Source organism: Entamoeba invadens (genome assembly GCF_000330505.1).
Source record: "Entamoeba invadens IP1 unplaced genomic scaffold scaff_1105074724841, whole genome shotgun sequence".
Classification (NCBI taxonomy): Eukaryota; Evosea; order Mastigamoebida; family Endamoebidae; genus Entamoeba; species Entamoeba invadens.
Genome location: NW_004191842.1, coordinates 107723 through 120395, shown reverse-complemented (window position 1 = coordinate 120395; position 12673 = coordinate 107723). Strand labels below are relative to the sequence as shown.

At 29.8% G+C, this 12673-nt stretch overlaps 6 protein-coding genes across 6 annotated transcripts; all 6 read left to right on the top strand.

Moving 5' to 3' along the window:
• Positions 1-542: 542 nt before the first annotated feature.
• On the top strand, positions 543-2345 carry EIN_235780 (tyrosine protein kinase, putative; the record flags this gene model as incomplete). The annotated part of the gene is made up of 1 exon (XM_004185329.1): positions 543-2345. One exon carries the CDS (start codon positions 543-545, stop codon positions 2343-2345), a length of 1803 nt encoding a protein of 600 aa, XP_004185377.1.
• Positions 2346-6058: 3713 nt separating this feature from the next.
• Positions 6059-6703, top strand: EIN_235770 (hypothetical protein; the record flags this gene model as incomplete). The annotated part of the gene is made up of 1 exon (XM_004185328.1): positions 6059-6703. The coding sequence occupies one exon, from the start codon at positions 6059-6061 to the stop codon at positions 6701-6703; it is 645 nt and encodes a 214-aa protein (XP_004185376.1).
• Positions 6704-7683: 980 nt separating this feature from the next.
• EIN_235760 (hypothetical protein) lies at positions 7684-8175 on the top strand (the record flags this gene model as incomplete). Its single annotated transcript, XM_004185327.1, has 1 exon — positions 7684-8175. The coding sequence occupies one exon, from the start codon at positions 7684-7686 to the stop codon at positions 8173-8175; it is 492 nt and encodes a 163-aa protein (XP_004185375.1).
• A 55-nt stretch (positions 8176-8230) lies between these two features.
• EIN_235750 (hypothetical protein) lies at positions 8231-9308 on the top strand (the record flags this gene model as incomplete). Its single annotated transcript, XM_004185326.1, has 2 exons — positions 8231-9059; positions 9109-9308. The coding sequence occupies 2 exons, from the start codon at positions 8231-8233 to the stop codon at positions 9306-9308; spliced, it is 1029 nt and encodes a 342-aa protein (XP_004185374.1).
• A 142-nt stretch (positions 9309-9450) lies between these two features.
• EIN_235740 (protein serine/threonine kinase, putative) lies at positions 9451-10340 on the top strand (the record flags this gene model as incomplete). Its single annotated transcript, XM_004185325.1, has 2 exons — positions 9451-9877; positions 9922-10340. 2 exons carry the CDS (start codon positions 9451-9453, stop codon positions 10338-10340), a joined length of 846 nt encoding a protein of 281 aa, XP_004185373.1.
• Positions 10341-11484: 1144 nt separating this feature from the next.
• On the top strand, positions 11485-12357 carry EIN_235730 (serine/threonine protein phosphatase PP-X isozyme, putative; the record flags this gene model as incomplete). The annotated part of the gene is made up of 1 exon (XM_004185324.1): positions 11485-12357. The coding sequence occupies one exon, from the start codon at positions 11485-11487 to the stop codon at positions 12355-12357; it is 873 nt and encodes a 290-aa protein (XP_004185372.1).
• Between the last annotated feature and the right edge of the window lie 316 nt (positions 12358-12673).

The window sequence follows — 12673 nt, the reverse complement described above, 5'->3', positions numbered from 1 at the left end:
AAAATTGTTATAAATGTATCGATCTCCAATGTGTTGTCTGTTCAAAAGGATATCTATTGACGACTAGCAATGAATGCAAAACAAAAGAATTTTTAAATTGCGAAATAATCTTTGCAAATAAATGTTTAAAGTGTTTGCCATTGTATATAAGAGTTGATGAAAATGTGGCTGATATAAATTACTGCGAAAAAATTGGCAATAGCATCAAACACGCAACAAAGTCCTTCATTTTTAATACAATTGATATTAATGAATGTATTATGAACACGTTTTTAGCACATAATAATTGTGAAAACATTAATTCCAAACTTTTTCAAAAAAACATAGATGAGGATGGTTGTCGAATTAAATCGACCAAAGGGTGTATTTCATGTTTATATGGTTATTATTTAAGCAACAAAACGTGTCTTAAATGCGAAAACAAATGTACTAAATGTTACAATTCAACATATTGTTTATCATGTAAAGATGAATTGGAATTTTTGAATAAAGACAATAATTGTGAACTCACAAAAGACTTTTTTAAAAAGTGCAAAAAAGAAATGCCAAATATGGTTGGGTGTGCACTTTGCAAAGAGGGGTATTACAGAGAACAAAGTGATTGTGTTGCTTGTGACTCCACGTGTGCGGTGTGTAAAGATAAAATTTCGTGTATTACATGTAAATCAAATTATTTCTTGATTCCTTCAGAACAATTACTTTGTCAAAGTTATACAAGCCTTGTCGGTTGTTCAGATAAGACGCAATTCGGTTGTGAGCGATGTGAAGAGGGGTATTACTTGGACCCCTATATATCTCGGTGCAAAACATGTATTGAAAATTGTTCAGAGTGTATTGACCAATTGTCATGCAATGCATGCAAAAAAGACAATATATATGTCAACAAAAAATGTGTATATTACACTCAAATCAAGTATTGTATTACAGCGTTTAATAATGAATGTTCCAAGTGTAGCAAAGGTAAACAACTCAGTGATGATAGAAAATCATGTGAAGACATGCCAAACACAGTTTTAATAACAAGTCTATCAGTCACTTTTGTAGTAATAGTTATTATTATAGGTACCATGTTATTATTGACATTATACTACTTGTACATCCACTTTGGAACCAAAAAGAAGATGCAGAATATTTGTGTATTCAAAATGAAGCGATCAAATGTTGCGTTTTATGATATGAACGAATGGCTTGTTTCCAACAAGAAGACGCTTGTTTTTGCTGTTGACGACAATGAAAACGGTGATATTCCAGTTGGTAAAGAAACACGTGAGTTGTTGTGTGTTGGAAACAAGTCAAAAAATTCAATTAAAATTCAGTTTAGTGTTTTAAACGGATGTGAAAATTACAACATCAAAACGGAGCCAAGTTTGGTGAATTTACAAAGTGGAGAAGCATGTGAATTTGAAATGTTTTTGACACCTATTTGTTCGTGCAACATCGATGATAAAATCACATGTGTCGGTCTTGATATTCAAAAAGGTTTACAAATGATCCAACAAATTCAAATAAGTGCAAAAACCCAAATGACAACACATCTTGATTACCATGAGTTACAGGAAGAAAAACGACTTGGTGAAGGATCGTTTGGAATTGTGTATTTAGGTGAATTCAGAGGATACAAAGTTGCAATTAAGAAAATGAAAGAGGGGTGTGATGATGAAATTAAAATCACAGAATTTGAAAAAGAAGTGTTAATGTTAGACAAATTCAGATGTGACTATTTGGTCCACTTCTATGGCGCCGTTTTTATACCAAACAAGATATGTATAGTTACCGAATTTGCTCAATACGGAAGTTTAAACGACTTAATAAAAAACAGAATAGAAACTACAATACAGAAAGAAATTAAAATTAAATTCATGAAAGATATGGCGAATGGGTTGCTTTATTTACACACAAATGGTGTTGTTCACAGAGACATCAAACCAGACAATTTGCTAGTGTTTTCACTCGATTTGGATACCAAAGTGAATGCAAAATTGACTGATTTTGGGAGTGCAAGAAATATCAATTTAATGATGACTAACATGACATTCACCAAAGGTGTTGGAACACCAGTTTATATGGCTCCCGAAGTGTTGAAAAAAGAAAAGTACAAGAAGAGTGCCGATATTTATTCGTTTGGAGTAACTATGTATGAAACGTTGAAGTGGGGAGATGCGTACGATAAAAACATGTTCAAGTTCCCATGGAAAATTGCGGAGTTTGTGATATCGGGTAAACGACTTGAGAAAAATGAAAATATGAGTGAAGGTCAATTTGAATTGATACAAAGATGCTGGAGCCAAAAACCAGAAGACAGACCATTCATTGATGTAATTGTCAAGAAGTTAAAGATTAATTAAACATCATTTGATTTTTTAATATTTTATTTTTTTCAAATTGCATTCGGCAATATCCTCGTTTGATCCATCCAATACTACAATAACACATTATTTATTATTTAACCATATTAATATCACCAATGTTTTTGCAATTCACATTGGCACCCCATCTGTAATTATTGAAATGAATTTACTTTGGCTATAATTTAATTTATCTATTATAATTATTTTTTTATGAATATTGTTATACTTGTTAATTTGGCTTTTAGTGTTTGACAATCATTATTTACAGTAGGGAAAATGAACCTTAGCCCAGGAAATGTACTTTATCCCAAAGAAATTCCTGTATTTTTCTTTAAAAACACGGGTTTTTACCAAAAAAACAAATATTTGAGAAAAATGACTTATATATAAGTATAGTTTATTATTTTAATATAATAATAGAAAATAATTGGTTTTTTTTTGGCAAAGGTTAATTTGCTGGGAGAAGGTTGAATGGACCAACTGTATATGTTTATTTTGTATTTTTAAAAAAATTATGTTGTTTTTTGTCAATTTCATATTGAACAAATTGATTCAAAAAAATATTTTCTCAATTTAAAAACATTTTAGTTCCTTATTATGGTTTTCCAAAAATTAAAATTGCCGAATTAAAATTTCAAAATCCAAATTTGGAATAAATCAACCAAATCATAGCAAAAACTATTTTATTCTACTATTATTTTTTTGCCAAAATCGAACAAGAAAATACCAGTTTGATCTCTAAATACCGAAAAGCAAAAATTGGAGACCCTGTACACCATCATAATTATTAATATAGTTCGATATATTAATATTTACTTTTGAAAATATCAATATAATAAATGATTTTTATCATAAATAACATTGACCTAATATAACAAAATAATATAATGATATTTATTTTGAAATTAATTCAATTTATAATAACTACTTAGTAAAATAAAGTTCATTTAAAAAAATAATAATCATTTTTTGTGTATTTATAATGCTTCATACATCTCTTTTACAAACATGCAAGTCGTCGCCAACAGTGGTGCTAGCGCACAAAATCTTCAAAATGTTCCTATTGTCCCTCTTAACAGTGTTCCCCCAACGGCTCAAAGAGAGGTATTGCCAACTACAATCAACGAGTTGTTACGTTTTGAACACGTAGCAAATTTGACACCAGGAAGACAGTATAGAATGGCAAGAAACAACAGAGAGTACACAGTTGTTGCTGTAACTGGTAATACAGTGACACTTCCAGGACTGAACGCCATTCATCGAGGTGAAAGATGGGAAAGTGGCTGGGACTTTGGTTACCAATTATGATATAATTATGGAGGTAATCCAATGACATGCACTTTTGATCCAGAGGGATTCTACATCACACCAAATCAGAATACGGTGTACAATAACACTTGGAACGAAAGAAGTTGTGGTCATGGTATTTTACAAAAACGTAAAACATACACTAAAAGTGACATTGAAGTAATTCAAGTGAATTTGAATAACGCTCAAATTTGTTTAGGGACAAACACTGGAAACGCAGCTAAAAGAAGTAGTACTCCCCAACGCATCGAATTCACATCAAATGGAGGAACATGCACAATTGGAAACATAAATTTGAATTTTATTTAAAATAAAATTGAAATTTTATTACATTTTTGTTTTTTAACAAACTAAAAAACACACTGAAAACAAAAACGTTGTTTTAATAAAAAAAAGTATTTTTTTACTATCTTATATTATGTCCTTCTTGTTTTTATTAAAAATTATTGCAAAAAATACAATAAAAAGCATTTATTTGTTGTTTTTAAACAAAAAAAAATATTAATTTGTGGGTTTATTAAGGAATTATGTAGTAAATACTTTTTACTTTTTTTATACAGGCAGTGAAGTGAAGGTATAAATTTTCAATTAAATACTAAATAAAAGGGTTTTCTTATCACGAAATATTTTATTTTGATTGGCTGAAATTGTCATTCTCAATAAAACCCTTATTTAACAAGCCGAATTTGTCCTTATTATTATAATAAATATTGACATTTTGATTATCTTGTTACCATTTTGTTTGTTTGGAAATTATATTTTATAGTTATTTTAATTGTTTATAAACTATCGAAAAACAACAATCACACATAAACCAAGAAGCGAATAAACCAATAAAAAACCATCACTTAACTAAACTTGGCAACAAAGCAAACTTCACAAATCCTGCTTCGTCACAACTCAAACAGTTGATAAGTGTGTTTGTTTTTGCAAGCTCGCCCAATAGCCAATAACCACACTCGCAACTTACCATTAATTAAAGATCTAAAAGATGATGAAATAAAATTTAATATTTGAATATTTATGTAATAAGTGATAAATAATGACAAAATAACAATAACAAACGTGTAAAATGACACCGTTAAAATATTAAATCTTTGTTTACTTGTTTGACAAGAGTCAATGCTTGGTGTTTGCCTTTTTCTTCTTTCGACTTCAATTTATTTTTTAAGTTCGTTCAATTTTATTTTTCAACTTATTTTTCAGCAAAGTCGAATTAAAAATAATCTAAAAATGTATCTAAATTTTTTTAAAATATTTTTTTAGTTTTATTGATCAAAAATTTAAACCCGAAAAAACAGTAAAAATATGACGTAAAATTGTTGTATTATTCTCAAAACCCTTTTATTTAGTATTTAATTGGAAATTTATACCTTCACTTTACTGCCTGTACACAAAAAATAAAAGATTTTAAAGTTAGAGTGTTTTAATTATTGAAAATTATATTTTTTTTATTTAAATGAACCTAAAATCAGGGTTTCAGAGCAAAAAAAAATTATTAAACGGTTTTGCATATAATTGGCCCATCAACCCTTTAATGGATGCTTTTTTCTGTAAAGGATATTATTCAATTTTAGAATAATAATAAAAAACAAATTATTCTCAATTTTAATTGTTAAAACTGTTTTTGTTGTAAAATTCAAATTTAATTTTCAATTTCGAATTGATTTCAATGTTGATTAAAAATTTCAAACAATAGTTGACGTTGTTTTGTCATTGTTTTGCCAATAAATCTTTTATTTTGATAAAATTTTTATTAATTGATAAATATTTTATAATAATATTTGTTTGTAAATATTGTAACATAAAATCTTTTATTCTCAAATATAAAGAATTTATTAAATAATATATTATTTGTATAATTTATTTTTTTAAAGCGGTATTTTTAATATATATACAATAAAAAAACTTGTAATTTTATTCAATGGTTATATTCATTGTCGTGTTTTAATTATTATGTAAATCATCTATTAATAAATGTAAAATGGTGTAAGTATGCTGATAAAATTGAGTGTGTTTCACTTGGCGAAAAATGTGAACATGATTTTCAATGGAGTTTATCAACAACAAAAATTCAGTTGCCTTTAGTTGATGATGGTTTTATAATTAAATGTAAATCAAACACACGACTAGAGGTTACTATTAATTCAAAATACAATACGGTGTTAAAATTTAATATTTATAAAAATATATTCACACACTCCAAACAGTATAACAATTTCACATTAGTTCCACTTTATTTATATAATCAAACAAACTCTTTAAAACCAAAATAATGTTTAAAACTTCTTGTTCAAATTGTAAGCGATGTATGTTAACCACATCTCGTGTGGAATGTAATGATGGGTATTATTTATTAAACAATTCGTGTTATTCATGTCATACAAATTGCAAAACGTGTTATGATGATACATATTTTTGGTTGGTATACTTGTCAAGAAAACTACTACTTAACACAAAAAACAAAATGCCTTCTCTGTTCTTATTCCTGTATAACTTGTTATTATGGAACATCAGGTGATTGTTTTAATTGTAACAGTGGCTATTACATGTCCAATTTGAGCACCTGTTCGACTTGTCATAGTTGGTGTTCAACTTGTTATGGTGGTTCAAATACCCAGTGTTTTACTTGTAAAACTGGGTATTTTTTACAAGGTACAAACACATGTTTGCAATGTGACTCAACCTGTTCAATGTGTTCTGGATCTCTAACAACCTGTTTAACATGTAAATGTTATTATTATTTGTCTGGTAACACATGTATCAAATGTGATTCATCGTGTGGAACTTGTAATGGTACAAACCCGAACAATTGTATATCATGCTTGTCCAATTATGTTTTATCAAATGGCTATTGTTTCAAGTGTGATTCATCGTGTTATACTTGTAATGGTCCTGAGCCAAATAACTGCTTGTCTTGTTTACATTCAATAAGTACGTCTAATGGATATTGTTTAAAGTGTGATTATCCATGTTTTAGATGTGAAGGTATTGTTTCAAACGACTGTATAGATTGTTTTATTCATATCTATTTAAAAGATAATTAATGTTTTACATGTGACTTATCTTGTGAAACTTGTGATGGACCAAATGTCAATAATTGAAAATCATGTTCTAATAATTATGTATTTTCAAATGGGTTTAGTATACAATGCAGTTCAAATTGCAAAACATGTAATGAAAACCCCAAACATTTTGCTTAAAATGCGATAATGGGTATTATTTATCAAATGGGTTATGTTTTGAATGTGGTCCGAATTGTAATAGTTGCAGTAATAATATTTCAAACAATTGTGATAATTGTGATAATGGGTTTTATTTATTAGATGGAGTGTGTGTTTAATGTCCTTTAAATTGTAACACTTGTAAAGGTTCAATTTGTATAACTTGTGATTCGAATTTTTATTTATCAAACGGTTCTTGTAAACCTTGTGATTTAATTTGTTCCACGTGTTCGGGTTCTTCTTCAAACTGTTTAAATCGTAGTCCTGGAATTTCATATCTCGGCTTAAATGGATTGTGTTTATTATGTAACGAATCTTGCAAAAATTGTTACTCAAATGGAACATGTTATAAGTATCAAACAAATTTTGTATTTGAAGAGACAAAGAGTAAAGTGTGTGTCACCTGCAAAACTTTTGATCTGAATTGCAAAACGTGCAAATCAGACTACACGCGAAAATGTGTTGATTGTGAAAATGGGTATTCTCCGAACGACTCTGGTGTATGTGTGCCTTGCAATACCATTGATACAAATTGCAAAACGTGCAATTCAAGAATAAAAGAGTGTTTGACATATAATGACCCGTATTACTTATCCAGTCAGAAGTGTGTGAGTTGTCCTTCTGGCAGTTACAAAAACACTGAAACTTCTTGTGAACAGTGTTACAATGATCTGCCCAATTGCCAAACATGTTCAACTCAATACATTGGTGTTCCTGTGTCTACTTCATGCTATTCTCCACATGTCTTAGCTTCTCAAACGAAAACGTGTGTGGGTTGCACATCTTCTCAAAAATACAACAAAATGACACAAAAGTGCGACAGCAATGCTACTGGCTGTTTGACAGGATTGACCAATCAGCAGTGTTTACGATGTGATGGGTTGTATTATTTTTCTGAATTAAAATGTGTTGTAACAACCAATTGTAACACCCCATCAACAATATCAAAAGTGCCACGTGATTGTGCACATCAGATATCAGTGAACTTTGATTGCAAGACCAAAGTTTCAAATTGCAAATACCAAAGAAATTACAAAACCCAAAGTGAGTGTATTCACTGTGATGACAATTATTTACTTAATGGAGTGACTTGTCAGAAGGTAGCAAGTGGTAATACAATGAGGAACGATGTGGTCTATAAATGTAACAATGACAATTATCTTGGATATAGCAATCAATGTAATGTATGTAATAACAACGCTTCTGTATGTGTCGATTACAACAATGTCATTGAAATAATCGCATGCAAACAACAATATACATATGATGTGAAAATAAAAAAAATGTGTCAATGACATTTCTTATTCGAAATATTCAAACGATTTCTGTTTAAAATGTGTTGATGATGACATGGAAATGCACAAAGGCAAGAGTGTAACTTGTTCAGTTCCAAATTGTAAAAATTGTGAGGGTGGCAAATGTAAAAAGTGTCAAGAGAATTATGTGATTCAAACAAATGGATTTTGTGTTGAGAAAAGTGAAGTGAGTTGTGTCAATAGTGATGGTCTGCGTTGTTTAAAGTGCACTGAAAATTTCTGTCCAACCGACTCAATTAACAAAGAAGGGAAGTATGACTACTGTTTGCCACTTTCTTTATCTCAAATAGCCGACTGTAAATACTCACTGATTTCACAATCAATGTGCATTAAATGTTTGGACACATTCAAAATGAAAAACGGAAACTGTTCAGAAATTTTTGATGATATTGATGACGATGAAAACAATGTTACTAACACCAAACAAAACTTGAAAGGTGCAGAAATATCATGTTTCACTCGAAATAACAAAGGGTGTGAGAGATGTATTTCTGGTTATTATAACATTAACAGCGAATGTGAGTTGTGTTCGAATCACCGTGATAATTGTTACAACATAACATATTGCTTGACATGTGATCCACAGTATTACCTGACATCCACATTTATATATAAACCACTTGGCGATTTGTTTACAAAATGTGAATTGACTCTACCAACGGGTGTTGGATGTGCAATTTGCAAAGACAAATATTACAAAAGAGAAACTGATTGCATTTCTTGTGATGAGTTGTGTGGTACTTGTGTTGATGGTAAGTTGTGTTTAACTTGTAAAATTGAATATTTTAAACTATCTGGAATGGAAAATAAATACTGTTTATCATACGACAATTTGACTAACTGTGTAACAAAAACGTCAATTGGTTTTTTACAATGTGAAAATGGCTATTACTAGGATAATTACATTTGCAGAAAATGTTCTGAAAACTGCATCTCGTGTGACAATGCACAAAGTTGCAACATGTGTGTTGAAAGGGATTTTGTCTTGGTTAATTCACAATGTGTGGATTACAAAGAAGTTGAATACTGTAAATCTGCTAACGACTCGAAATGTATTGAATGTGAAAAGAATTAAAAACCAAGTGACGCTGGTGATTACTGTGTCAAAGTGACGAATTATGGGTTGGTAGTTGGAGTACCGATTTCAATCACATTAATAATTATCGTATTATTTGTTGTGATAATAATAATATTGATAACTATGATACAAAAGAAAAAAAAAGCCAAAAAGAGCAAAACATTTGCAATTTCAAAATGAGTCGGTCAAACATTGAGATGATGAAATTAAGTGAAAATTTGGTCTCAAACAAGACAACACTGAAATTTGATTTGGATAACAACGAATTAATTAAAGTGGACAAAGAAACAAGAGATTTGGTATGTGTTGGAAACAATTCTAAAAACAACTTGAAGGTACAATTCAGTGTGATGAATGGGTGCGATTACTATGAAATAAGAACAGTACCTTCCATCGTGTCTCTCAAGCCTGGATATGCTTGCGAATTTGAAATATTTATCAAGCCGTTGTGTACTTGTTCTACAAAGGAGGATGTGATGATTACTTCATTGAATCTAACGACAGGAACAATTGAAAACGCAAAAATACAAATTGAAATGGAGACCGAACAAACAACTAAATTGAATTACAGAGAACTTGAAGAAGATGAGAAACTTGGTGAAGGTTCGTTTGGAATTGTTTACAAAGGAAATACAAAGTAAATAAAGTTGCCATTAAAAAGATGAAACAACTTATTGACAATGAAAGTGGACTTGAAGAATTTACAAAGGAAGTTTCTATGTTAGACAAATTCCGGAGTGATTATATCATCTATTTTTATGGTGCGGTATTCATACCCAGTAAGGTGTGTATGGCCACTGAATTTGCAGCTTTTGGGTCACTTCAAGACGTGATCAAACACAAGAAGAGTGATGAAGTAGTTATGAAGTTGCGAATCAAATTTTTACTTGATGGCGCAAAAGGTATTCAGTATTTACATGAAAATGGTATTTTACATAGAGACATCAAACCAGACAACTTGCTTGTGTTATCACTTGAAACAAACGAAAAAGCAAATGCAAAATTGACTGATTTTGGATCTTCGAGAAATGTGAATATGCTGCAAACGAATATGGCATTCACTTAAGGTGTTGGAACACCATGATATATGGCTCCTGAAATATTAAACAAAGAGCATTACAAGAAACCAGCTGATGTTTATTCGTTTGCAATTACAATGTTTGAAGTGTTTATTATGGGGTGAAGCTTTTCCTAAAAACATTTACGTGTTTCCGTGGAGTATTGCAGAAGAAAGTGCTGCTGGGAAAAGACCAATAACAATAAAAACACTCAATGAAAAATACCAAGGTATCATCGAAAAATGTTGGATACAAGAACCTCAAAAAAGGTGTTCGATAAGTGAAGCAATTGATCAACTCAAAACAATTATTTAATGACTTTTTTCATATTTTTTATTGTGGTGTTTATCTATAATTTGTTTTTTTCTTTTTTATATTTACACACAACCTTAATTAACAAGTAATGATTTTTAACCCATAAAAGTATTTGTGTACACTAGTCATAAATTAAAAACTCTTATATATTTTAAATTGACTCGAGTGTTTAGAATTGTTTGTTAATTGGGTCATATATAGGTGTTTGTCTTGTTGTTAATTTGGCTTCCTATTTGCACAATTTTTATTTATTGTTTTTTTTGAGTTGCATAATTAAACAGTCTTTTGTTTACCCAAATTTTGGAGCAAAAGAGTCTTTGAATCACATGAATTGACTTGTCTCATTATTTTCGTTTTTATAAACGAGATGTTTAATATATGCGCAATCCAAAATCGATAAACAAAACTATTTTTTTCGTTCTGTACAACAATTAGAATTTTAGAATTATAATGATTTTCATTCGAACAAGCAGTTAAATTTATCATTTAATTATCGAATTGTATTTTATCTTGATTTATAACTTGATTCTACTTTTGTTTTTATTTTTGTTATAATTCAAAAAAGTTTTAATTTTGTTGTGAGTGAAAAACAAAGAAGATATAAAGTCGCACACTTATTAGGATTGACTCAAATAAAAATTAACAATAAGTCAAGCCCCTCACTCCTTTAATTAATTTCTTTAAAAATCAAATTTTATATTCAATCTATATTAAAACTGATTTCAAAATATTTTTAATTATTATTTTAAAATTTGATATATAATCTAGTTCTATTATTAATAATTTGATTTAAAACATCACGCAATTTGACAAATTAAAAACTTCAAAAATCATATAATGGATATTGATAATTGCATTTCACAACTACGTCGTGGTGAATTACTACCAGATCACACAATACTTGAACTTTGTTTTTTCTCCAAGTCACTTCTTTCCCGTGAGCCAAACGTTTTAACTTTAAAATCGCCAGTTACTGTATGTGGTAACATTCAAGGACAATTCCATGACCTTCTTAACATTTTTTCACTCGGTGGCTTTCCGCCCAGCACGCAATATTTATTTCTTGGAAATTATGTTGGCAAAGGGATATATAATGTAGAAGTTGTTTCTCTTCTTCTTTTGTTCAAATTGAAATATCCCGACAAAATTCATCTAATAAGAGGAAACTTTGACACAATGATGTTGTCACAATTATACGGATTTTACGATGAGTGTATCAGAAAATATGGATCTCCACGTGTGTGGACACTTTTCACTGACGTTTTCAATTACCTTCCAGTCACTGCTGTAATAAACGAGACGATGTTTTGTGTGCACGCGGGCATTTCACAACACTTGCGAACGATCGACCAAATAAGTTTTTGTATATCGAGAAATTGTGAAATAACTTCTGAGAGTCTGATGGCCGATTTGGTGTGGTCTGACCCCAATGAAAATATTGAATATATCGCTTCAAATAATAAAGGAGCAGGTCATTATTTTGGAGAGAAATTGGTCGACATTTTTTGTCATGTTAATAATTTGAATATAATAACACGAGCTCACCAAATCCAAATGGAAGGGTTTCAGTTTGTATTTAACAAGAAAGTGGTGACATTATGGTCCGCACCTAATTATGGGGGAAGATGTGGAAATCTTGCTGCTATAATGAAAGTGGACGAACATACTAACAAAGACTTTATTGTGTTTGGAGAACTTGAAAATAATTGATTTGTTTGTTTAATATTGTTTTGAGTTTTAAGTTTTAAGAATTTACGGGCAGTGAAGTGAAGGTATAAATTTTCAATTAAATACTAAATAAAAGGGTTTTCTTATCACGAAATATTTTATTTTGATTGGCTGAAATTGTCATTCTCAATAAAACCCTTATTTAACAAGCCGAATTTGTCCTTATTATTATAATAAATATTGACATTTTGATTATCTTGTTACCATTTTGTTTGTTTGGAAATTATTTTTTATAGTTATTTTAATTGTTTATAAACTATAGAAAAACGAACGATTAAATGTTACTTTAAAATATTAA